The sequence below is a fragment of the Eretmochelys imbricata genome, chromosome 11, assembly GCF_965152235.1.
Source record: "Eretmochelys imbricata isolate rEreImb1 chromosome 11, rEreImb1.hap1, whole genome shotgun sequence".
Classification (NCBI taxonomy): Eukaryota; Metazoa; Chordata; order Testudines; family Cheloniidae; genus Eretmochelys; species Eretmochelys imbricata.
The window spans coordinates 71397315-71420624 of record NC_135582.1 but is presented as its reverse complement, the minus strand read 5'-3'; the positions used below and the strand labels follow the sequence as shown (position 1 = coordinate 71420624).

General features: G+C 44.2%; 1 protein-coding gene across 3 annotated transcripts in view; it reads left to right on the top strand.

The window, feature by feature from the left end:
• Window positions 1–23310, top strand: part of AGAP1 (ArfGAP with GTPase domain, ankyrin repeat and PH domain 1) — a 696795-nt gene that overhangs the window by 216698 nt on the left and 456787 nt on the right. For all 3 annotated transcript variants that reach the window (XM_077830624.1, XM_077830625.1, XM_077830627.1), the window contains exon 2: window positions 17473–17531. In XM_077830624.1, coding sequence (XP_077686750.1) covers window positions 17473–17531 — 59 coding nt within the window. The remainder of the gene's footprint in view (window positions 1–17472; window positions 17532–23310) is intronic.

The following is a 23310-nucleotide window of genomic DNA, read 5'->3' as shown; positions in this document are numbered from 1 at the left end:
ATATTTAAGTGTAAGTAGAAAGAGATGGCATTGAAGAAGGGTCAGCATTGGAGCATAAGTGGAAAGCAGTAAGTGTTAAGGAGATATTGAGAGGAAAGTAGGGGAGGTGTTTGCGTGTGGGTAAAGGAGGCAATTCCAAGGTAAAAGCCATGAGATGACAGTATTGGAAGGGACAAAGACAGCACTAGGGGATACAGATTAGGTAGACTATAGAGTGGAAGGGAAGTGTAAGAAAGGAACAACTCTAGAAATCCTAGCAGGAGCTTGTTTTATGCAGAAGAAAGAGCCCATGAAAAAGGGTTGCGGGTTATGTGGTCAGATCCAGAGAGAATATAACAGTGTAATGCTTGATATTCTAAGTATAGAGATTATTTCTTGGATATCTTGTAACAAATTTATAAATGCACAGAGTAAAGGGTTTGGTTTTTGAGACCGACTGGAAAAAACAAACCAACAATGGCGTCAATGTGTGTTTCTTATCTGACTGTACCTGGTTTACATTTAAATTGATTTTCACTGTAAATCTATTGTGCAATCAAGAGAGGGAAATGAAGCAAACTTCTCAGGTATGTCAATAAGTTTGTGATATCTGTACCCCGTCTCTCTGCCAGTAAGGTAAGTATTGAAGGATTCATGCTCTTGAGCACCAGAGTCATAATTCAATGCTAGGTTAAAAGTTTTCTCTAGTACAGAAGTGTACCTATGCGCTACACAGAATGATGCATAGGTAGGGTAGATTGGAGGGAAGGTGTCCTAAAAATGCTTCTCAAGTTCTCAAAAAACTGGGCATTTCAACTTAGTTTTATTTATAAATATCTGTTTCAAAACAGAAACTCTAAATAGTCTTGTAACCTTTAGACAAAATCACTGATTCATATGAAACTCATCATACCTCTTCTTCAGCTTTCCCAGGAATACACAAATAAGTAGCCACAGCAAATATGCTGCTGAGAAACTTTTTGGAAATATTCCGTATCTACAAACAATCAGAGGACTATATTGTGTACATTTATTTACTTTTGTGTGTTGTTTATGTATGTGTATAATAGTTTGTACATGTACTTTATGTAGCTTGTATATTGGTCCCATCTTCTCAATAGATGCATAATTACAAATTAATAATTTAATAAACAAAGTAGTTGAAAGTGCTGTAGGTCACGCAAAACCCAACCATAGGAATTGTTGCACCGTACAACTTACTACATTTTTACTTTCTTATGATTCAGTGCACCATCTTTCTTCTTGTTATGCTGAGAAAAGATCCTTTTGCTACACGTATTCCAGAAATAAACCCCTTACTTTCTTTGTAGTGCCTTGTCCTATAAAAGAATAGGAAAGGGACCTTGGGATACCCAGAGGCAAGCTTTTAAGAGGCTTTCTAAGAATCATAATAGATTCAAGCCTTTTATGTCTTTTCTTGAAAAACCTTTCTTTTCTTTCCTCTTTACTCCCTTGAGGGACATTTGCCATGTTTATGTCAAAAATATATCTGTACGATTCATGAGTTTTGGTTTTAATTAATCGTCAAGGCCAAAATAATGCAGTGGTACAAGGGACAAAGTACCCAGGCGGAAAAGAGATTGTACAGTAAATCAGATGGACTAGGCATAAGGGCAGCAGCAGATGGATGTATTAACCTTGTCAGGTTGATAACAATTGATTGCATGTAGAATCAAGGCATATAGGCAGTTTGATCAGGTCTCAAAATATAAGCTGTCTTCTCTTGTCAAAACTATGACAAGATACAGACTGAGAAAATTTAGATGGTTTGAACTCTTTAAGCAGGAGAGACAAAAATGTGGCGGGGGAATATCTATCTGATAACATTCAGATACAACTACTGAATTGGTAGCATGACTGACTAGCTAGCTTGTTAATGAAGCTCTGTGGAGGGAAACAGTTTGATTGGAACTTCAATATGACACAAATTCCCAAGTGTAAATTATTAAGGCATTTTAAGCCGATCAGATTGTGTTGGCCCTGGAGCTAGGAAGACAACTACTTGCCCTATAACCATGCTGTTAAGGTCAGCTGTAATGCTTTTGCTGCTAGTATCTGAAGCTGGACTTAAAATGGATGGCAGAGCTTTCTTAGTAGAAAGTTATCTCATTTGGCACGCATTTCCATGACTGTATGTGCTCCAGTTACAGTTCGGTGGCTGTCAAGGCACAATGGGGCAGGTTTATTGTATTTTGTTTAGTGTTGTATTTAAATTTTTTTGTGATGGCATGGTGTTCTTCTCAAGTAACCAAAGTGGCATTGTCAGTAATTTTTAGGGTTTGTGCCCACTGTGTATTTTATTTTGAGTTTTTCCCTGTCCCAGCATCTATTTTATTTATAAAATCCGTTAGTGTGCACCAGTCCAAATTTCAATCTAGTGTCATTACTGAAGGTAACTGTGGTTATTTCCTCAGTGGCCAAGATCTCAGTGTTGCTAATGGAGAAATTGTTGCCTGATAAAGTCGCCTTCTCGCTATATAGGCCCTTCACGGGAAAGCCATGTCTCTATAGATATTGCCTCACTTGCCTCCTTTGGGCATGAAAACTCTCATGTGACATCCAACTAATACAAAAAATGAATTAAGAATTGTTCTCTGACACCGTTAAGAGCCTCTTCAGGCTTTCACAAGTAATGCTAATGCGGGTGAACGGTGGTATACACATGGTCTCCCTCAACCTGAAACTCGCACTGCCTCTGAAAAAGATAAGGGGGCAGAAATCTTTCACACAGATGTAAGGGACTTCGCTTTTACTTGAACATCTGATCTCAAGTATCAATTTCCTGATCAAAGTGATACAGTGGGAAACTTCATGTAAAGCTGAGACTATTCAGTGATGGGAAGAATTGACTTACAATCCTGGCTATTACCAGGCATGATAGAAATGAGTATTAGTCATTTGGCAAGTTGAAGCAGTTCCTGAGATACAACAAGAGAAAATAGCACCTCTGCACCTGGTAGCTAGAACAAGTGCAGGGTGCTGATGTGAGGTTCACAGGCATGCTCAGTTGTTGCAGAGCTATCTGTATGATTCCCAACCAGCCCTGTCTGGAATTTGACCATGTTTCAGGCTCATTCAGTTTGGGGGAAAAAAAAGTCTGCCTATAGCTTTGGTCAAAATGAAGCCAATGGATGTTGTCTAGAGGGGGTACTATGTGGAGTTGTGCAAGAATTGCAGGAACAGCTAGGTGTCATTCCCAGTGTAAAGCTACCCATGGGCATGACAGGACATGATTGAAACCATCCATGTATGTATAATCAGAGTAATACAACCCATTTTCCATATTATTTCTCTCCTCAGACAGTAGGACACAAAAAATGGAGGGCTCTGTGTACAACACTGGTTTTCAACCTTTTTTCTTTTGTAGACCCCTAAAAAATTTCAAAGGGAGATGCGGACCTTTTTTGAAATGTTAGACATAGTCTGTGGACCCCAGGTTGAAAACCACTGATCTTACAACATCTGAATAAGTTCCTAAAGGAGGGTTATCTGCACATTCCCATTTTATCATCCCATAGATAATTCCTCCTTATGGATAACAGTTCTCTCTTTCCCCCCCTCCCCCCCCCCCAGCTTGATCAACACCTTTTTATCTGATACGTGCTCTGAATCTCTTCTAGGATCATGGCAATATTCATACTGGCTTTAAAGCACAAGCAAACTCAACTACTCTCCCAGGACAATTTTTCTGATTAAAGCTTTGTGGAATATATCTTGTGTTTATAATAAACAGACATACAGTGCCAGTGAAGTCAGTTCTTGGCCTGGGTTCTGGATGAATACTATCAAATCCAAGGTGTCATCTTCGGAGAATGTTAACAGAAGGATAAAGGAGTTTGAGGCGCAAGTGGTCTTCTCATCCATCCTCCCCGTGGAAGGAAAAGGCCTGGGTAGAGACCGTCGAATCGTGGAAGTCAAAGAATGGCTACGCAGGTGGTGTCGGAGAGAAGGCTTTGGATTCGTTGACTATGGGATGGTGTTCCAAGAAGGAGGAGTGCTGGGCAGAGACGGTCTCCACCTAACGAAGAGAGGGAAGAGTATCTTCGCAAGCAGGCTGGCTAACCTAGTGAGGAGGGCTTTAAACTAGGTTCACTGGGGGAAGGAGACCAAAGCCCTGAGGTAAGTGGGGAAGTGGGATACCGGGAGGAAGCAGGAGCGCGCGAGAGAGCAGGGCTCCTGTCTCATACTGAGAAAGAGGGACGATCAGCAAGTTATCTCAAGTGCCTATACACAAATGCAAGAAGCCTGGGAAACAAGCAGGGAGAACTGGAAGTCCTGGCACAGTCAAGGAATTATGATGTGATTGGAATAACAGAGACTTGGTGGGATAACTCACATGACTGGAGTACTGTCATGGATGGATATAAACTGTTCAGGAAGGACAGGCAGAGCAGAAAAGGTGGGGGAGTTGCACTGTATGTAAGGGAGCAGTAGGACTGCTCAGAGCTCAAGTATGAAACTGCAGAAAAACCTGAGTCTCTGGATTAAGTTTAGAAGTGTGAGCAACAAGGGTGATGTCGTGGTGGGAGTCTGCTATAGACCACCGGACCAGGGGGATGAAGTGGACGAGGTTTTCTTCCGCAACTCACGGAAGTTACTAGATCGCAGGCCCTGGCTCTCATGGGAGACTTCAATCACCCTGATATCTGCTGGGAGAGCAATACAGCGGTGCACAGACAATCCAAGAAGTTTTTGGAAAGTGTAGGGGACAATTTCCTGGTGCAAGTGCTGGAGGAACCAAGTAGGGGCAGAGCTCTTCTTGACCTGCTGCTCACAAACCGAGAAGAATTAGTAGGGGAAGCAAAAGTGGATGGGCACCTGGGAGGCAGTGACCATGAGGTGGTCGAGTTCAGGATCCTGACACAGGGAAGAAAGGAGAGCAGCAGAATACGGACCCTGGACTTCAGGAAAGCAGACTTTGACTCCCTCAGAGAACTGATGGGCAGGATCCCCTGGGAGAATAACATGAGGGGGAAAGGAGTCCAGGAGAGCTGGCTGTATTTTAAAGAATCTTTATTGAGGTTACAGGGACAAATCATCCTGATGTGTAGAAAGAATAGTAAATATGGCAGGCGACCAGCTTGGCTTAACAGTGAAATCCTTGCGGATCTTAAACACAAAAAAGAAGCTTACAAGAAGTGGAAGATTGGACAAATGACCCGGGAAGAGTATAAAAATATTGCTCGGGTATGCAGGAGTGAAATCAGGAAGGCCAAATCACACCTGGAGGTGCAGCTAGCAAGAGATGTTAAGAGTAACAAGAAGGGTTTCTTCAGGTATGTTAGCAACAAGAAGAAAGTCAAGGAAAGTGTGGGCCCCTTACTGAATGAGGGAGGCAACCTAGTGACAGAGGATGTGGAAAAAGCTAATGTACTCACTGCTTTTTTGCCTCTGTCTTCATGAACAAGGTCAGCTCCCAGACTACTACACTGAGCAGCACAGCATGGGGAGGAGGTGACGAGCCCTCTGTGGAGAAAGAAGTGGTTCGGGACTATTGAGAAAAGCTGGACGAGCACAAGTCCATGGGGCCGGATGCGCTGCATCCGAGAGTGCAAAAGGAGTTGGCGGATGTGATTGCAGAGCCATTGGCCATTATCTTTGTAAACTTATGGCGATCGGGGGAAGTCCCGGACGACTGGAAAAAGGCTAATGTAGTGCCCATCTTTAAAAAAGGGAAGAAGGAGGATCCTGGGAACTACATGCCAGTGAGCCTCACCTCAGTCCCTGGGAAAATCATGGAGCAGGTCCTCAAGGAATCAATTCTGAAGCAGTTAGAGGAGAGGAAAGTGATCAGGAACAGTCAGCATGGATTCAGCAAGGGAAAGTCATGCCTGACTAATCTAATTGCCTTCTATGACGAGATAACTGGCTCTGTGGATGAAGGGAAAGCAGTGGACGTGTTCTTCCGTGACTTTAGCAAAGCTTTTGACATGGTCTCCCACAGTATTCTTGCCAGCAAGTTAAAGAAGTATGGACTATAAGGTGGATAGAAAGTTGGCTAGATTGTCGGGCTCAACGGGTAGTGATCAATGGCTCCATGTCTAGTTGGCAGCTGGTATCAAGTGGAGTGCCCCAAGGGTCGGTCCTGGGGCCGGTTTTGTTCAATATCTTCATAAATGATCTGGAGGATGGTGTGGATTGCACCCTCACCAAGTTTGCAGATGACACTGAACTGGGAGGAGAGGTAGATACGCTGGAGGGTAGGGATAGGATACAGAGGGACCTAGACAAATTGGAGGATTGGGCCAAAAGAAATCTGATGAGTTTCAACAAGGACAAGTGCAGAGTCCTGCACTTAGGACGGAAGAATCCAATGCACTGCTACAGACTAGGGACCGAATGGCTCAGCGGCAGCAATTCTGCAGAAAAGGACCTAGGGGTTACAGTGGACGAGAAGCTGGATATGAGCCAACAGTGTGCCCTTGTTGCCAAGAAGGCCAATGGCATTTTGGGATGTATTTTGGGGCATTGCCAGCAGATCGAGAGACGTGATCGTTCCCCTCTATTCGACATTGGTGAGGCCTCATCTGGAGTACTGTGTCCAGTTTTGGGCCCCACACTACAAGAGGGATGTGGAAAAATTGGAGAGAGTCCAGCGGAGGGTAACAAAAATGATTAGGGGACTGGAACACATGACTTTTATGAGGAGAGGCTGAGGGAACTGGGATTGTTTAGTCTGCGGAAGAGAAGAATGAGGGGGGATTTGATAGCTGCTTTCAACTACCTGAAAGGTGGTTCCAAAGAGGATGGCTCTAGACTGTTCTCAGTGGTAGCAGATGACAGAATGAGGAGTAATGGTCTCAAGTTGCAGTGGGGGAGGTTTAGGTTGGATATTAGGAAAAACGTTTTCACTAGGAGGGTGGTGAAACACTGGAATGAGTTACCTAGGGAGGTGGTGGAATCTCCTTTCCTAGGTATTTTTAAGGTCAGGCTTGACAGAGCCCTGGCTGGGATGATTTAGTTGGGGATTGGTCCTGCTTTGAGCAGGGGGTTGGACTAGATGACCTCCTGAGCTCCCTTCCAACCCTGATATTCTATGATTCTATGAAGATGAAAAGGAAAACACAGGGCTTAACAGAAACAGTAGTCCAGTTCATATTATTGGAGCCTATTGGGAATATGGATTTCATACACAGATATGCTTCAGTGTTCCAGAGTTCATATGAGACATGCCCAGTAAGTCCTGTGTTTCCCTCTGCATCTTGCCCCCATCATATTCATTTTCACAGATAAAGGTTCCAGTGTATTTTCTTAACTGCTTTGACTGGTGATGTAGCAAATCAGATTTTTTTGAGGGGATCAACTCTTGAGTGACTCAGTCAGAGTGAATCTTATGCTAGATGCTATCTGGGTAAGGGAGGGGGTTCATTCCGGTCCCAATTCAGTTAAAGGAATAGATTCCTGAAAAACAGCTAGGAGAGCATCCACCAGTTGGAACAAAATGATTCATTGCAGTCAGAGATCAGTGGTGGTGTTCAGGACAGTCCGGAAGTCTGTTGGAATTTCCATAGATAACCTAGAACAACACAATCATCCCTACCTCAGAAAATCAACCCCTACTAACTGTTGCAGAGCAAAGTTTCCTATCTCTAGCTGCACTGCCCAGTGAGGGGCAGGAGGACTCAAGACTTCATGTCAGAAGTTGGTTATCAGAGTGGCTACTGCATCCAGGAATATCCTCACTAATATGGTGCACTGGTGATTGACCTCTTTGCTTCTGGGAATAGTGCCCTGTTGCCTTTCCATGTGTCAGGATCTAGGATGTGAGGTTGTGAATGATCTCTTGAAAAGCTGGACAATGTGTCTGCAGTATGCCTTCCCATGTTTTCCACAAGTTCCTAGGATAATGCAAAGATAGGAACAATTGAGCAGCAGTTTATACCTTTCTGTTGAAGAAGCTAACAGCTCTCAGACTTGATTGATTTAATGCTGCGGTTTTTTTCTTTCTCTGAGGTTTGATATTGCAAGACCAATCTTCCATCTGGGACCAGACAGGTTAAAATAGATGATGAAGTTATCGCTCTCAGGGACTCTCAGAAGTCAATAAATAAAACTTATTGTACTGGTTGCTGCAAATTCCATAGCTGAACTGCCATGCTAAACTAGTGTGCAGTGTTGTAGCCCTGTCAGTCCCAGGATATAAGAAAGAGATGGTGGGTGAGGTATTTAGAGAAGCAGCCGTGTTAGTCTGTATTTGCAAAAAGAAAAGGAGTACTTGTGGCACCTTAGAGACTAACAAATTTATTTGAGTATACGCTTTCGTGAGCTACAGCTCACTTATGAAAACTTATGCTCAAATAAATTTGTTAGTCTCTAAGGTGCCACAAGTACTCCTTTTCTTTTTGGGTGAGGTAGGATCTTTTATTGGATCAGCTTCTGTTTGTGAGAGAAACAGTGTTTTCTTTTGTGTCTCACCAGCAGAAGTTGGCCTAGTAAAAGATATTACCTCACCCACCTTGTCATGCTAAACCAGGGATTGGCAACCTTTGGCACGCGGGCCGCTTTGTTTACCTGCCGTGTTAGCAGGTTCAGCCGATCGCGGCTCCCACTGGCCGCAGTTGCCGCTCCAGGCCAATGGGGGCTGTGGGAAGCGATGGCCAGCACATCCCTCGATCTGCACTGCTTCCCGCAGCCCCCATTGGCCTGGAGAAGCCAACTGCAGCCAGTGGGAGCCGCAATCAGCCGAACCCGCTGATGCGGCAGGTAAACAAACCAGCCCGGCCCGCCAGGGGGCTTACCCTGGCAGGCTGCGTGCCAAAGGTTGCCGATCTCTGTGCTAAACTATTGAAATACAGCCTTGAGTTCTTCCAGGAGGGCCTTAATGTGGTTTTGTAAACAAAAAGTCTGTTCTTTTCAAGCTTGATTCCCTGCAGATGTCCTCCTCCTTCCTATCCATTAAATCAGACCTTCTAGTAGCTACTATCTCCAATCTTATGAATGTTATAGTTGTGAGTTTTCTCAGCTAAGACTCAGTAGTCTTTTAATACAGATATGAGGTCTTCACGATTGTCATAGCATTCATTCCTTAAGCAAACTCAAATATTTTTCTGACAGCCAAAAAAAAAAAAAAAAAATTTTTCCTACTGTTTAGCATTAGTGTCGATGCTCTTGAGGACTGGATAATCACAGGGCAGAGTACTCATGTCTCCTGTATGAGATCTAATAGGTGGCCACATGGCTATCAATATATACGTTCAATAAAATTCCACTGGTTGGTCATCCAGTGTTCAGCCATTCCCATATTCAGCAGTCTTAACATATTCCTAGGGAAGATGGAGGTTTATGTAATATGTCTGGTTTTGCATGATCCTGTTTCCCACCCTGGAAGGCACGCTGCTACAAAAATACCATTATGGGATCTCTGGACCACAGCACAAAGAAGTATAGGAAAATGCACATGCTTACCTGAAAATTTCCTTTTTTTGGATAATGAGGTCCACAGATGAGTCGCACGTTGGAGCCAAATGCATCCACCAGAATAGAGGTGGAAATTGATATCCATGGACTTAAATTAGTTTTGTTGGGTAGGGCTTTGGAGCTGTCCTCCGGCTCCGCTCCAGCTCCAGTCAAAAACCTGCAGCTCCACTGCTCCGGAGCTGCTCCGCGCTCCAGCTCCGGGCTCTGCTCCAAAGCCCTATTAGGGAGAATTTCCCATAATCCTCAGCAGGATAAATTGTTGTGCATCCTCCTCAAAGTATAATTAACATAGTCCTTAATTTAGAAAAGTAGAACTGGATTATCTTGGCTATGGAAGTTGACTTAACTGGAAGAAACTTCAGGTTGTGGGACATTCCCCTGCTGCTAGTGACCAATGGGTCTGGTTCTACCCTAAGCTACAAGCAGGCTGAAGGATGCATTGTAATGGACCTGTGGACATTATTACTGGAAGAAAGGTAGTTCTCAGGTAAACACATGTACATTTTCCTAGTTTGTCAACAATACAGATGAAGTTAAACATTTCAGCACTAACTTCTCAATTTAATATCTTCAGTACAAACGTTAAATAGTTTGTCAAAAACCTATTTTTTGTGAGGGCATGTGGGAACAACTCAGCATCTCATTTAATACTTTTTTAAAAAAGTTAATCATTCTCCAGTGTTTGCAGTTATTCTACTGTAGAAGTAAAAATTGCAGTAGAACTGGAAAGTGAAACTATAAATAATTGAGTGTATGTTCAAGGTTAATTAAAGTGTTAATAAAGTGGATAACTAGCAAAAAGTGTAGATTCCCGATTCATTTAATGCATTGTGAGTAACACAAGTAAGGAATCAGAGTAACAGCCGTGTTAGTCTGTCTTCGCAAAAAGAAAAGGAGTACTTGTGGCACCTTAGAGACTAACCAATTTATTTGAGCATGAGCTTTCGTGAGCTACAGCTCACTTCATCGGAAGTGAGCTGTAGCTCACGAAAGCTCATGCTCAAATAAATTGGTTAGTCTCTAAGGTGCCACAAGTACTCCTTTTCTTTTTACAAGTAAGGAAATGTATTTTAAGAATATTTTAGGAATATAGTTTTACTTGACTTTGACTTCACCTGCTAAAAATTAAGGGTTGGCAACATACAAATTATAATCAGTGTATAACCTAAATGAACAAGACACATAACTGTGATTATTTTTAAAATTCATTCCTTTCCTATGTTGTTAAACGTGATATATTGCATTCGCTTGAATTCCAACATTAAAGGAATGTAAACATAAGCCTCACAGTTCACCTGCTTCATAAATGATTCTTTTAAATATGCAAATCTGTTCTAGTATATTTAAATCCACACTTAATAGTTTAGTTTTTTATTGCACTAACTGTGTACTAACCCAACTTTCCCTTAATGTGCTATAAAGTGTGGAAAAATAGGGGAAAAATTGTATATGGATCTGTCTAATTTGTGACATAACATACCCACTAACTCAAGCTGCATTGCGTTCCTTGTATGGAATGAATGTTAAAAATCTTGTCAGTCCGGTTTTACCTGCAAGTCTTTAATTTTTCTCACCTAAGTTCTCAAAAGCCCCCAGATTAACTCAGAATCAGTCATTCATTATTCCAAGGTTTCTGAGTTATAGCACTAATTGGTGACATGTATATTTCTTCTTCTAACTTCCACTTACATAGCGATTTATTCATCTTTTCTTGCATATGTCATTTCCGCTGAAATTATTGGAGGTACTACATGCCATAAGGAGAGGTGAACAGGTGGTGCTGCATGAAATATTGTGTTTTTAATTCTTGTTCATAATTGCCCTCTAAAATTACCATCTTAATTTATAGTAAGAGGGGAAATATTCCATCAAAAACACAATTAGGTTAAAAAGACAAAACCATAATAATGAACTTTTTGGGGGGCAGGGAAAAATTGTTTATACTTATTGAAGATAACTGACTTTTGAAAAGACTTAACTTAATTTTCTGGGCTGAAGTACCTTTACTCTTTTAGTAGGTTGTAGCTTTTTAAATAAAATATCTAGAGTATTGAAGATTGGGGAAAAATTATTAGACATTGAATTTGTTGTAGTGTGCCATATGTCACTTGTAGATCAGAGTTAAAATGCGCAAAAAACGAAAAAGAAAAAAAGAATCCTCTAATTTAAACCAAAATGTCAGTTATACAATAGGTTTGTATTTATTGTGGATGAAGTCCTGGGATATGTTAGGCATGGAGTCATTGCTTGTCAACTAACTCCTTGTACTTAAAATAAAACTGTTTGTTCTAAACATTTCCAAATGAGTACATTATTTACATAATAATTTAAACAGGAGCCACTGTTTATGCAACCATTTTGTAAAAGGCAGAACAGTCTTCCAATAGCTCAGGCCTCTGGATTTCACTTCTTTTTGTGTACAGTATTTTTACTGTAGCCTTTTAGTGAAGAGAAGGGGGTCAGAAAGGGGATTGCCACTCAGGTTTTAAGGGGACCAGGCGCGTACAATATACCACTGGGCCCTGGTTGAATTCTCCTTTACTCATCTGGTATACCTACTAATGATTTCTCACTTCATATTTTTTGTCACAATATACAGGCTCTTGGGAATGATGACTCAAGGCTCTGGGCTGGAGTGGGACCCTTGGGCATAGGCATAGTTTGACTTCTGCTTTTTGGGGCGGGGGGGGGGGGTAAGGGCTGGTAGGGCTCAGGCCAGCTCCGTACAGTGGAGGGAGTCCAGGCAGGGAGCGTCACCTCCACCCCTTGACTCACCTCAGCAGGCCACCTAGCCTGTCTGGCTTGGGGGTGGGGTGGAGGGGCTCAACCAAAAAATATAGCTCAAAGCGGGGACTCAGCTCAAAAGGTTTGAAAACCACTCAGGGTGCAGGCAGGGTGTAACTAAACACACAGACGTAGAATCATAGAATATCAGGGTTGGAAGGGACCTCAGGAGGTCATCTAGTCCAACCCCCTGCTCAAAGCAGGACCAATCTCCAACTAAATCATCCCAGCCAGGGCTTTGTCAAGCCTGACCTTAAAAACCTCAAAGGAAGGAGATTCCACCACCTCCGTAGGTATACCAGTACTTCACCAACCTCCTAGTGAAAAAGTTTTTCCTAATATGCAACCTAAACCTCCCCCACTGCAACTTGAGACCATTACTCCTTGTTCTGTCATCAGCTACCACTGAGAACAGTCTAGATCCATCCTCTTTGGAACCACCTTTCAGGTAGTTGAAAGCAGCTATCAAATCCCCCCTCATTCTTCTCTTCCGCAGACTAAACAATCCCAGTTCCGTCAGCCTCTCCTCATAAGTCATGTTCTAGTCCCCTAATCATTTTTGTTGCCCTCCGCTGGATGCTTTCCAATTTTTCCACATCCTTCTTGTAGTGTGGGGCGCGAAACTGGACACAGTACTCCAGATGAGGCCTCACCAATGTCGAATAGAGGGGAATGATCACGTCCCTCGATCTGCTGGCAATGCTCCTACTTATACATAAGATGATCCATTCACTTTGGCAACTAACTGCATTGCCTCTGTAGTGCTGTTGCCTTAGCTGGCCCATGGAATAAGGAATCAAATAGATTCACAAGCAGAACTGTTGCATACTCTCACAAATTATTGTTGTTCTACCTCTTGGTCAGCAGCAGTGTCCCCTCTAATTTTTCCCATGCGTGTATGGAATTAATTTTGTTATGTGTACCAATATGGAGGTGATGGTTGGGATGGGTTGGAGCCGGTGGAGGGGCACCTCTTCCCTGGCTGCAGTGGGTCCGGGGCTGGGCTGGGGCTGATGGGGAGAGGCGCTTCCCCCTGCCGCGGCAGGTCCGGCGCTGGGGGAGAGGCATCTCTCCCTGTTGCAGCACCCTAGCTATCTAAAACTAAACACAAACTAAACAAGGATGATGATTGCTTGCTCATGTCTAGGGTGACCTGACAGCAAGTGGGAAAAATCAGGACAGGCGGTGGGGGGTAATAGGCGCCAATATAAGACAAAGCCCCAAATATCAGGATTATCCCTAAAAATTGGGAATTCTGGTCACCCTACTCATGTCCATTCTAAGTAGGTGTGTACGCACGCCACGTGCATGGTTGTCAGGTTTTTCCCTTAGCAACACCTGTCAGGTCACCTGTGGAGCCTTCTGGAGTCACAGCTTCATGGTGCTGTATATTGGGCCCTGCTGACCCCCCACCTCTTCTGTTCCTTCTTACCACCGTGACGGTCGTTGGAGCTGCTTTTCTCTCTTACTGTGACAAGCGATTCTCTAGTGGACATTTCTCTTTGTATCCTGTAAATAGTTAGTTTACCCTCCTAGACCTGTCAATGGACACACCGATCACCATGCCCGGGGTCCTGGACTTGATCACTGAGGACCACGGCCACCTCTGGCATCCCAGTCTTGAGTCTATTCACCTCACCATGTGGAAACTCCATGGATAAACCCCTTGGAGTTGGCATGCTCAGACCCTGTTAGAGAGGTCTTCCTTGGCAGCAGGAAACTATCAGCTATGGTCACTTAGTTAAGTGGAAGAGAATTCTCCATTGTGTCATTACAAAAGGACACTCCCCCTTTACAGTCTTTCAGAGTGGTAGCCGTGTTAGTCTATCAGCAAAAACAACTAGGAGTCCTTGTGGCACTTTAGAGACTAACAGTTTATTTGGGCATAAGCTTTCATGGGCTAGAACCCATCTGATGAAGTGGGTTCTAGCCCATGAAAGCTTATGCCCAATTAAATGTGTTGGTCTCTAAGGTGCTGGAAGGACTCCTCGTTGCTTTTACAGTCTTTGGTTCCCTTTATCCTGGGCTGTTTATTACACCTGAACAGCAAGGCCTGTCGGTGTCGTCAATAAAGGTGCACCTGGCTGCAATCTTGGCCTTCCATCCCAGATTTGCCAGTCTATTGGTTTTTGCTAACCCAATGGTTGGCCACTTCCTCAGAGGACTAGATAGACCGTACCTCAAGTAAGATAACTGATCCCTGCATGGGATCTTAACTTGGTACTTCCAAGTCTGATGTGGGGGCTCGCCTCTGAGCGCTTAGCTACATGCTCACTTCTTTACCTTTCCTGGAAAGTAGTGTTCCTGGTGGCTATAACTTCAGCCAGGAGGGTGTCTGAGCTTAAGGTCCTGACTGCTGAACCTCCATATACTGCCTTCTGTAAAGACTACGTTCAGCTACGACCCCACACGGCCTTTCTTCCAAAGGTGGTTTCGCAATTCCATGCAAACTGACATTTTCCTTCCAGTTTTCTTCCTTAAGCCACCCGTCAACAACTGGGAGCGAATGCTCCGCTCCCTGGACGTCAGGCATGCATTGGCCTTTTCTGTCGAAAGAACTAAGCTGTTTAGTAGATCAGCACAACTCTTTGTTGCAATTGGGGAAAGGATGAAGGGGCTTCCAGTGTCGTCCCAAAGGATATCCTCATGAATCACAGCCTGCATCTGGGCATGCTATTACTTGGCAAAGATACCTGCCTCTGATCTGACAGCGCACTCCACAAGAGCATGAGCATCCTTGGTGACATTCCAAGCTCAGGTCCCCATTCAGGATATCCGCAGGGCAGCAACATGGTCATCAGTCCACACCTTTACGTTGCACAGCACCATTACACAGCAGGCCAGAGACGATGCCGCATTTGGAAGAGCGGTGATGCAGTCTGCGACTTCCATCCTCCTAGCGAATGTTTGGGTGTCACCTACTTGGAATCAACATGAGCAAGCACTCGAAGGAAAAACGGTTACCTACCTTTCGTAATTGTTCTTTCAGATGTATTGCTCATGTCCATTCCAAGACCTACCTGCCTCCCCCTCTGTTGGAGTAAGCAGGCAAGAAGAACTGAAGAGGCGGGGTGGTGTGTGGGGGGAGGGACGTGGAGGCGTCAGCGGGGCCTTATGTATGGTACTATGAAGGTGCAACTCCAGGGGGCTCCACAGCTGACCTGACCGGTACCAATAGGGGAAAAAAACCTTCCAGTGACTCTGCACACGGTGCGCACACACCTGTTTGAAATGGACATGAGCAGCACATCTCAAACAGTTACAAAAAGGTAGATTACTTTTTTTTTTTCAGGCTCTCTGCAATTTCAGGCAAGTGTCTCTGCATTGGTTAGAATTGTTTCATATTTTGGAGGGATTCTTCGTAACCATGACAGCTAGACCTATTTTTTTTCATTAAAGCTGAGGGTCCAGAGAACAGCTGAAGCGTCTTTGTGCCACTCTGGTGTGGCTAATTCTTCCTGCCATGTCAAAAGGCGTATCCCCAATTTAGGGAAATACTGGTTTATTTTGTGTCTTCCCGCCCCTCACCCCCACATTAATAAGAATATATGCTGGCACAAGGGATTAATACTCCACATGACTGCAGGGGGAAGAAGGGAATTAATCTTTCTTGTCTTTTATTTTGTGGTGGTTGAATATGCCACTTTGAAAACATCACAGTAGTAGAAAATACTCTTGAGCCTGCTTAGTAGTCTAATACTTAATACTGCATTGTCTTGCATAACACATCAGTTGAACTTTGAGGATACTCACATTGAATTAGCAATAGACATCCTTGTGGTTTATTAAAGGACTTGCATCTAGCCATCCTTCGGTGGCTGCAAACCGGACCCTCTGGCTTGGGTTTTGTAAAGGAGGCAGATTCTCAAGACTTTACATTGGCTATTCAGGACTCTTCAAGCTAAATCATAGTGGCTTTTTACAGTTTTGCTTTTGAGATTATTAATACAGTAGATGAAACCTATGGCTATAATAATTGCAGAGTAGGTTAAATCAGTATAATAATTTTTAGAAACCTTACATTAATATAGGATGACATAAATAGCTTAGCATTTGATTTTGTTAAATTTACGTATTTTACAACGCCAGGATGTGTTGCTCATGTCCATTCCAAGACCCCTCTGTCGGAGCAATGCCAGTAAGAAGGAACTGGAGAGGTGGTAGGTCAGCAGGACCTTGTACATGGCACCACAAAGGTGCCATTCCAGGTGGTGCCTGAAGAGACGGGTACCGCTAGGGGAAAAACCTTCTGGCTACCGTGCATGCAGCATGCACACGCCTAATTGGAATGGACATGAGCAACGGATCTTGAAGAGCCACAGTTACGAAAGGTAGGTAACTGTTTTATGAGGGCTGAGTATAAAAAGAAGAGAGAAAATGCTTCCAAATCAATAGGTGATACCCAACTGTGTATTAAATAATTACATTTTTGTTTGAGGGCTGGTGAGGGGGAAATGTGCATAGAGTAATGAAACATTAAGATAGAGTGAATGCTCTGAGATTTCTCCCATCATTCATAAAAGTTGCTGGAGAAGTTTGCATGTAGTTCATGCTTAGCTTGCGGAGAACACAGATGGCATTTGTAAAGCATTTTCATAAATTGCAAAGTAAGTAATTACGAAGTAAGTAATTTTTTATCGTGCAGTAATTTAGGGCACTACTACTTCAGTGCCTGAGACTGATTTCTTCTTCAGTATGCTAAATAAACTTTACCGAGAGAAGAGAGATGATACTGAACACTTGCTTAAATGTAGAAGGAATTGGCACATTTGTTTCTCCATAACAGAACTAGAGGTTTATTTCTGCCACTTATAGGCAAGAGTTTACGCAACTTCAGCTACATGAATAACATAGCTGAAGTCGATGTACTTAGATATACTCACTGCGGTGAGCCGACTGCTGCTGCTACCCCGTCGACTCTGCCTGCGCCTTTCGCTCTGGTCGAAGGGAGAGCGCTCGGGGATCGATTTATCACATCTAGACTAGATGCGATAAGTCTGCACCCTCTGGATCGATTGCTGCCTGCCGATTCGTGGGTAGTATAGACATACCCTTAGTGTATACTGAATTTAGGGTGTAGTGTTTGACATTTTCAAGTTGGCTGTGAAGAAAACCTGTATCTTTTACTGAGGTTTGAATGGGGCTTCTGGTTTTTCCTTTATTTTAAGGTGCTTTTTTGGCTGCTGCACCAGGAATAAAAAATATACAGCTTTACTAAACTAATAGTATATCTTTCTAAATATATGTGTGGTTTTTTGTTTTTATTAACAGATGCTTTTGTAAATAGCCAGGAGTGGACACTAAGTCGATCTGTACCAGAACTGAAAGTGGTAAGTAATATTTTATATTTACATGTGTTTTCTTTACTTCTGAATTCCATTCTTTCTGCATTTACACAGAAATGGAACATTCGTAAGGTTATATTTTAGAGTCTGCCAGATTTTTCCTTTATAAAAACATTTAGAGGATTTTAAACCTTGAATATAAATCTTAATGGGACATAACGTAAAGACTCCTCTGTCTAAACTTTTAACCTACCACTGTTACTGTTAACACCTAAGAATATTGCTGAGATTGGAGACAATGCTTTTCCCTCCCCCCCCCCCCCTCCAGCTTGGTTACTTAGTACAATTAACAGTGTTTTGTGTGTAGTAGTCATTTTCCCAGTGTAACTTGTTTTGTTTTTTGGGGGGTAGAGACCCCTTGCAATAAACGGGTGTGGGGGGGGTGAGAGAAAAATGTTTGAAAATAAAAATATTTTAAAATGCAAAAATGGGCAGGTGGACTAGCAGGTACATGTAGTACCTGAACAACTTTTTAGCACTGCTTGAAATTGATCACTTTTTATGGGGAATGTGTCTATCAGATTCCTCCAGGGTCTCTGCATAGGACCAATCTTTTCAAGGTTCCTTCCCCACTCTGAACTCTAGGGTACAGCTGTGGGGACCTGCATGAAAACCTGCTAAGCTTATTTTTACCAGCTTAGGTTAAAACTTCCCCAAGGTACAAACTATTTTACCTTTTGCACTTGGACTTTTGCTGCCACCACCAAACGTCTAACCGGTTTTATTTTATTAGGAAAGAGCCCGTTTGGAAACATCTTTCCCCCCCAAATCCTCACCAAAACCTTGCACCCCCTGGGGAAGGTTTGATAAAAATCCTCACCAATTTGTGTAGGTGACCACAGACCCAAACCCTTGGATCTTAAGAACAATGAAAAAGCATTCAGTTTTAAAAAAAAAATTTCAAAATGAATTGTCTAGCTGAAATGTTGGTTTTTTTCTGTTTTTTGTCAGGACTCCATTTGATTTCCTAAAAGACTGGAGATTAGTGGGAGGCAAGATACCAAATGGTCTTACTGTTAGTTCCAGAAGAATGCGAATTAAAGCAGCCTTTTATAAATTGTTTATTTTTGGCATTACTTTAGCTGAGCTTGAAGAGAGTATAGGTGGGAGATGCCATCGACAAAAGGAATATCTGGAGATAAAAATGCATGGTCTGGATGAGGGAATTTCACAGAGCTGCTATTTTGAAAGCTAAGAACAACGCTAGAGGCAGGAATTGGAGTGCCCCAAATGATAATGGGGTTGATAAAATAGCTGAGAAGTTCCCCTTCACTGTAATGAGGCAGTTTTTGGGTTGAGGATGGAGAAAGAACTTCCTTCCAGCATTCAGATGGGGGCAGGAAGATTTCAGAGTTATCAGGCACCCAAGAGATACTGATACGAAGCAAAAACTGTGTGGAACCTGCTGGGGACAAACTCCTAAGAATCCCAGCACTGAGACACAGAACTAGACTTATTGCCTCTGAATGTCTGCAGCTTGGTGGTGGGAACTTTTTTGTGTGCGCACATTTGACTTCTATCCTGATTTCTGGTTAGTGGGTTGAGTTCTCTGGCTGTTGTGTGGTAATTTTTCAAGTCGAGAGCATAAAGCAGGGCGGGTAAACTTTTTGGCCCGAGGGCCGCATCGGGTTTCTGAAATTGTATGGAGGGTTGGTTAGGGGAGGCCATGCCTCCCCAAACAGCCAGGCATGGTCCGGCCCCCGCCCCCTATCTGAACCCTCCTGATTCTTGCCCCCTGGCTGTCCCCCCCGGGACTCCTGCCCCATCCAAACCCACCGTTCCCTGATGGACCCCCAGGGACCTCTGTCCCATCCAACCCCCCTGCTCTCTGTCCCCTGACCACCCACAAACCCTCTGCCCCTAACTGCCCCCTGCCACCCCATCCAACCCCCCCCCCTTCCTGGCTGCCCCCCCCTGGGACCCCTGCCCCATCCAACCACCCTTTCTCCCTGCCCACCCCTGGAACTCCTGCCCCTAACTGCCCCCTGCCACCCCATCTAACCCCCCTTTTCTTCCTAACTGCCCCCTGCTGCCCCATCCAACCCCTGCGCTCCTTCCTGACTGCCCCCCTGGGACCCCTGCCCTGACCCCTATCCACACCCCCAGCCCCTGACCACTCCCCGAACTCCTCTGCCCTCTATCCAACACCCCCCCACCCGGCCCCCTTACCGCACTGCCTGGAGCACCAGTGGTTGGTGGCGCGGCTGCACCAGGACAGGCAGCCGTGCCATGCAGCACAGAGCCCCGGGTCAGGCCGGGCTCTGCAGCTGTGCTGCCCCAGGAGCTTGCAGCCCTCCTGCCCAGAGCATGGCATAAAGTAAGTTACAGTGCAAAAGATCTCGTTGTGGCCCAGAAGAATTGAATCCCCAGTAACTCTGTGAACTCTCAGCTGTGTGTCTGTCTGTTCTAGGATATTTAAGTACAGTGGGACTAGAAACACAAGAGTAGCCTCCTCTGAGTTTCCTTTGCCTGTGGGGTTCTTATGACAAACCTCTCTTACTTTTTACCTTGTTGAATTGGTCATAGACTTCTTGTGTCTGCATTATGCTGTTACACCATACGTAGTATGTCAATTGAACCTAGAGTAGCAAACATGTAGTTAACGGTAGGCATTGGCTATTCCCCAACAGTTCAACACCTTGGGGACTAACCAGTTAAAAAAGCTGGGCATGCTGCATATGCTTGCTGCTTTCAGGCATTGCTGGAGGGGTGGAGGTGAGTAAGGGGCCTCTGTTTGTTTAGTCACAGAGGCTTTGGCTTCATTGCCCTGAAAAAGGCTTTTGCTTCATATCCCTGTTACTGTGGGATGACTAATACACATTAGGATTTTACAGAAGTATAGCTAGTGGAGACCAGGCAAATTGTAGTTTTACCTGCCAGGTAAAAAGTCATGGTCAATGCCCTACCCTCATTTGTGGCTGACCTCATCTATTTACTTCACAATAAAAACTCCAGTGCCTGGTCTGGACTAGGGTTTTGCAGCGGGATAGCTGATGTGTGTGTGTTGTCCCTCAGTGAAAACAAAGCCGAAAACAGGATCTCATGCTGTTTGTGCAGGGTTCCACTGCATGTCTCCTTCTCTTTTCTCTATCTTCTCCCCATCCCATTTTTTGCTCGCTTGGGGACTGTGTGTGCATATGAGGTGGATTGTCTGAATTTCTCTTTTGCCTTCACTGGTTTGGGGATATGAAGAAGTTCCCTTGCCACCTCACATTTTTCTTGTGCAACCAGATCAGAGTCTCTCTCTCTCCTGCTGCCTTTTAAAATAGAATCTGCATGACAAAGCTGATATGATTCTGTAAGTTTGTGCAAGGATTTATTCCTGGTCTACATTACAGAGTTAATTTGATGCAGGGCAGCTTACATCAATGTAGCTATGTGTGCGTATACACTTACATTTCGCTCCCACCGACGTAACTGCCCTGTTATGCCAACATAATAAAATCACCTCCCCCATTGGTGTGGAGTCACGGTCGATGTAGTTAGGTTGATACAGTGTCAGCGTAGACATTGTATTACTTACATCAGCGGTTAATGGCTTCCAGGAGGTATCCCACAAAGCCCAGCAGCCAGCTGGCCAGAGAATTGTCTCTCGTCTTTAAAGCCCTGTGAATTTTTGAAATTCCATTTCCTGGTTCCCTGGCTTGGAGAGCACACCTAGCAACTGCCTAGCTGACCACACTGGCTACATGCTGCAGATGCTCCCCTGCCTGGAGAAAACAGGAGATGCTGGATTTCCTGGGTCTGTGGGGAGAAGAGGCTTTGCAGGTACATCTCAGATCTAGCCATAGAAACATTGACATCTACGAGCAGGTCACTCTGGGCATGGAGGAGAAGGGCTACAAGAGGGATGAAAAGCAGAGCTGTGTGAAAGCCAAGGAGCTGCAACAGGTGTACCAGAAGACAAGGGAAGCTAACAATTGCTCTGTAAAAGCAGCAAGTTTGTGACTATGCACCAAAAAGCTGCATACTATCCTTAGATGAGACTCCGCCACCACCCCCAAGAGCCCTATGGATACTTCGGAGGAGCCAGAGTCAGAGGCCTCTCCTGTGAACAGTGAAGAGGAGGTGTTGGATGAGGAATTGGAGGAAGAGTAGCATGGGGGGGCAGCTGCTCAGCGAGCCAGGACATGTTTTTGACTCCAGCGCAGTCCAGCACAGGCGATCCTGATGCAGGGGAAGGCACCTCTGGTAAGTATGCTGTTTGCTTTGAAATTACAGGGATGGAACCCAAAAATAGCAGTACACATCTGTTGATTTACTCTTATTCTAGAAGAGGTAGTGAAACAACTAATAGAGGAAGAGTTATTGTCTGCTTCTCATCCCCCTCAACTGTTAGGCAGAGGGGGCCCCATGGAACACACTATTTATGTGCACCAGGATGTCCCATGAATCTTCATAGATATCGCAATGAAACTTTCCTGGAGTTTGTCTGCAATCCTCTGCTGTAGGTTTCTGGGGAGGGCTGCCTTATTCCTTCTTCCGTGGTAGGACACTTTCTCATGCCCCTCAGCGATTACTTGAGCGAGAACCATTGCAGCATAGGGTCCCAGCCAGCAGTCAGCCTCCATTACCCTCAGGGGTGAGAGGTCAGCTAAAATCACCACCGCCTGTGGAAAGTGGTACCAATATTCAGTTCAGTTGCCCTATACACACATACTCATGACTGTGAGCTATCCCCTCTCATTTCCCCAATTTGCCCCCCCACCCCAGGGCTGTGCTCACCATGGCTCATGCTATATAAATCCCAATGAGAAGTGACAATGTAGTGCTTACAACTTGTGTGGATCAAAGGGAGTGAGTTCAGCCTCCTAAGTTTTGGCTTATCTCATAAATGCACTGACAATGGTACTTCTGTGTATTGTATCTTCAGCAGCTGCAAATGTGGCCATGAGGGTTTCTCCATCCACACCAGTGGAACGGAAGAGCCAGATAAAGAGAAGAAGGAAAAGGACTTGGGATGACATGTTCCAAGAGATCCTGCAAGCTGCTGCCGCCTCTGATAAAAACACTTGGAGGATCACCATTGCAGACAGCATGGAGAGGAGAAAGGTGCAGGAAAAGAAGAGGGATGTGCAGCTGGAGATGCTTGCACTTCTCAGGCAGCAAACAGACATGCTGCAGACTCTGGTGGATCTGCAGGTTCAACAATCCTGTGCTTGCCTCTTTCTGCAGCCCATAGAGAACTGTATATCTGTGCCCCTTGTCCCTCAATATTCTGTGTGGCATCAGGTTTCTGCACTGTCCTTACCATTCCACCCTGGGAACATTAAAGACATTCACAGCTGCACATATGCTGACCTGAGAAAGACATAGTTGGTTTATGTGAATTTGAAATGGAAATGACTGTTCTTTCCCCATCATAAGTTTTTTCCTTAATTTTTGAAGTTTAATAAAGTTTAAAATGTTTTTACTGTTTGCATCATTGTGGAATAAATGTGTTTTTGGAAACATAATTCATGTTTATTAGTTCATAACATATGCTAGGTGGTGCTGACATCATTCACAGACTATATTAGTAGTGCATTGGCAATGTTATATTATTTCACACACAACACTCACCAAATGGTTCATACAGGGCTGCAAAAGGGCAAGGACAGGTAGAGCAAACTACAGCAACACACTCTACTTTGGCTCACTATTAAAATGGTCTTTCAAAGCCTCCCTAAGCCGTATAGCTCCATGTTGAGCTCTTCTTATAGCCCTGGTATCTGGGTGCTCAAAATCAGCAGACAGCTGCTCCATCTCCACTTCCCTTTGCTTC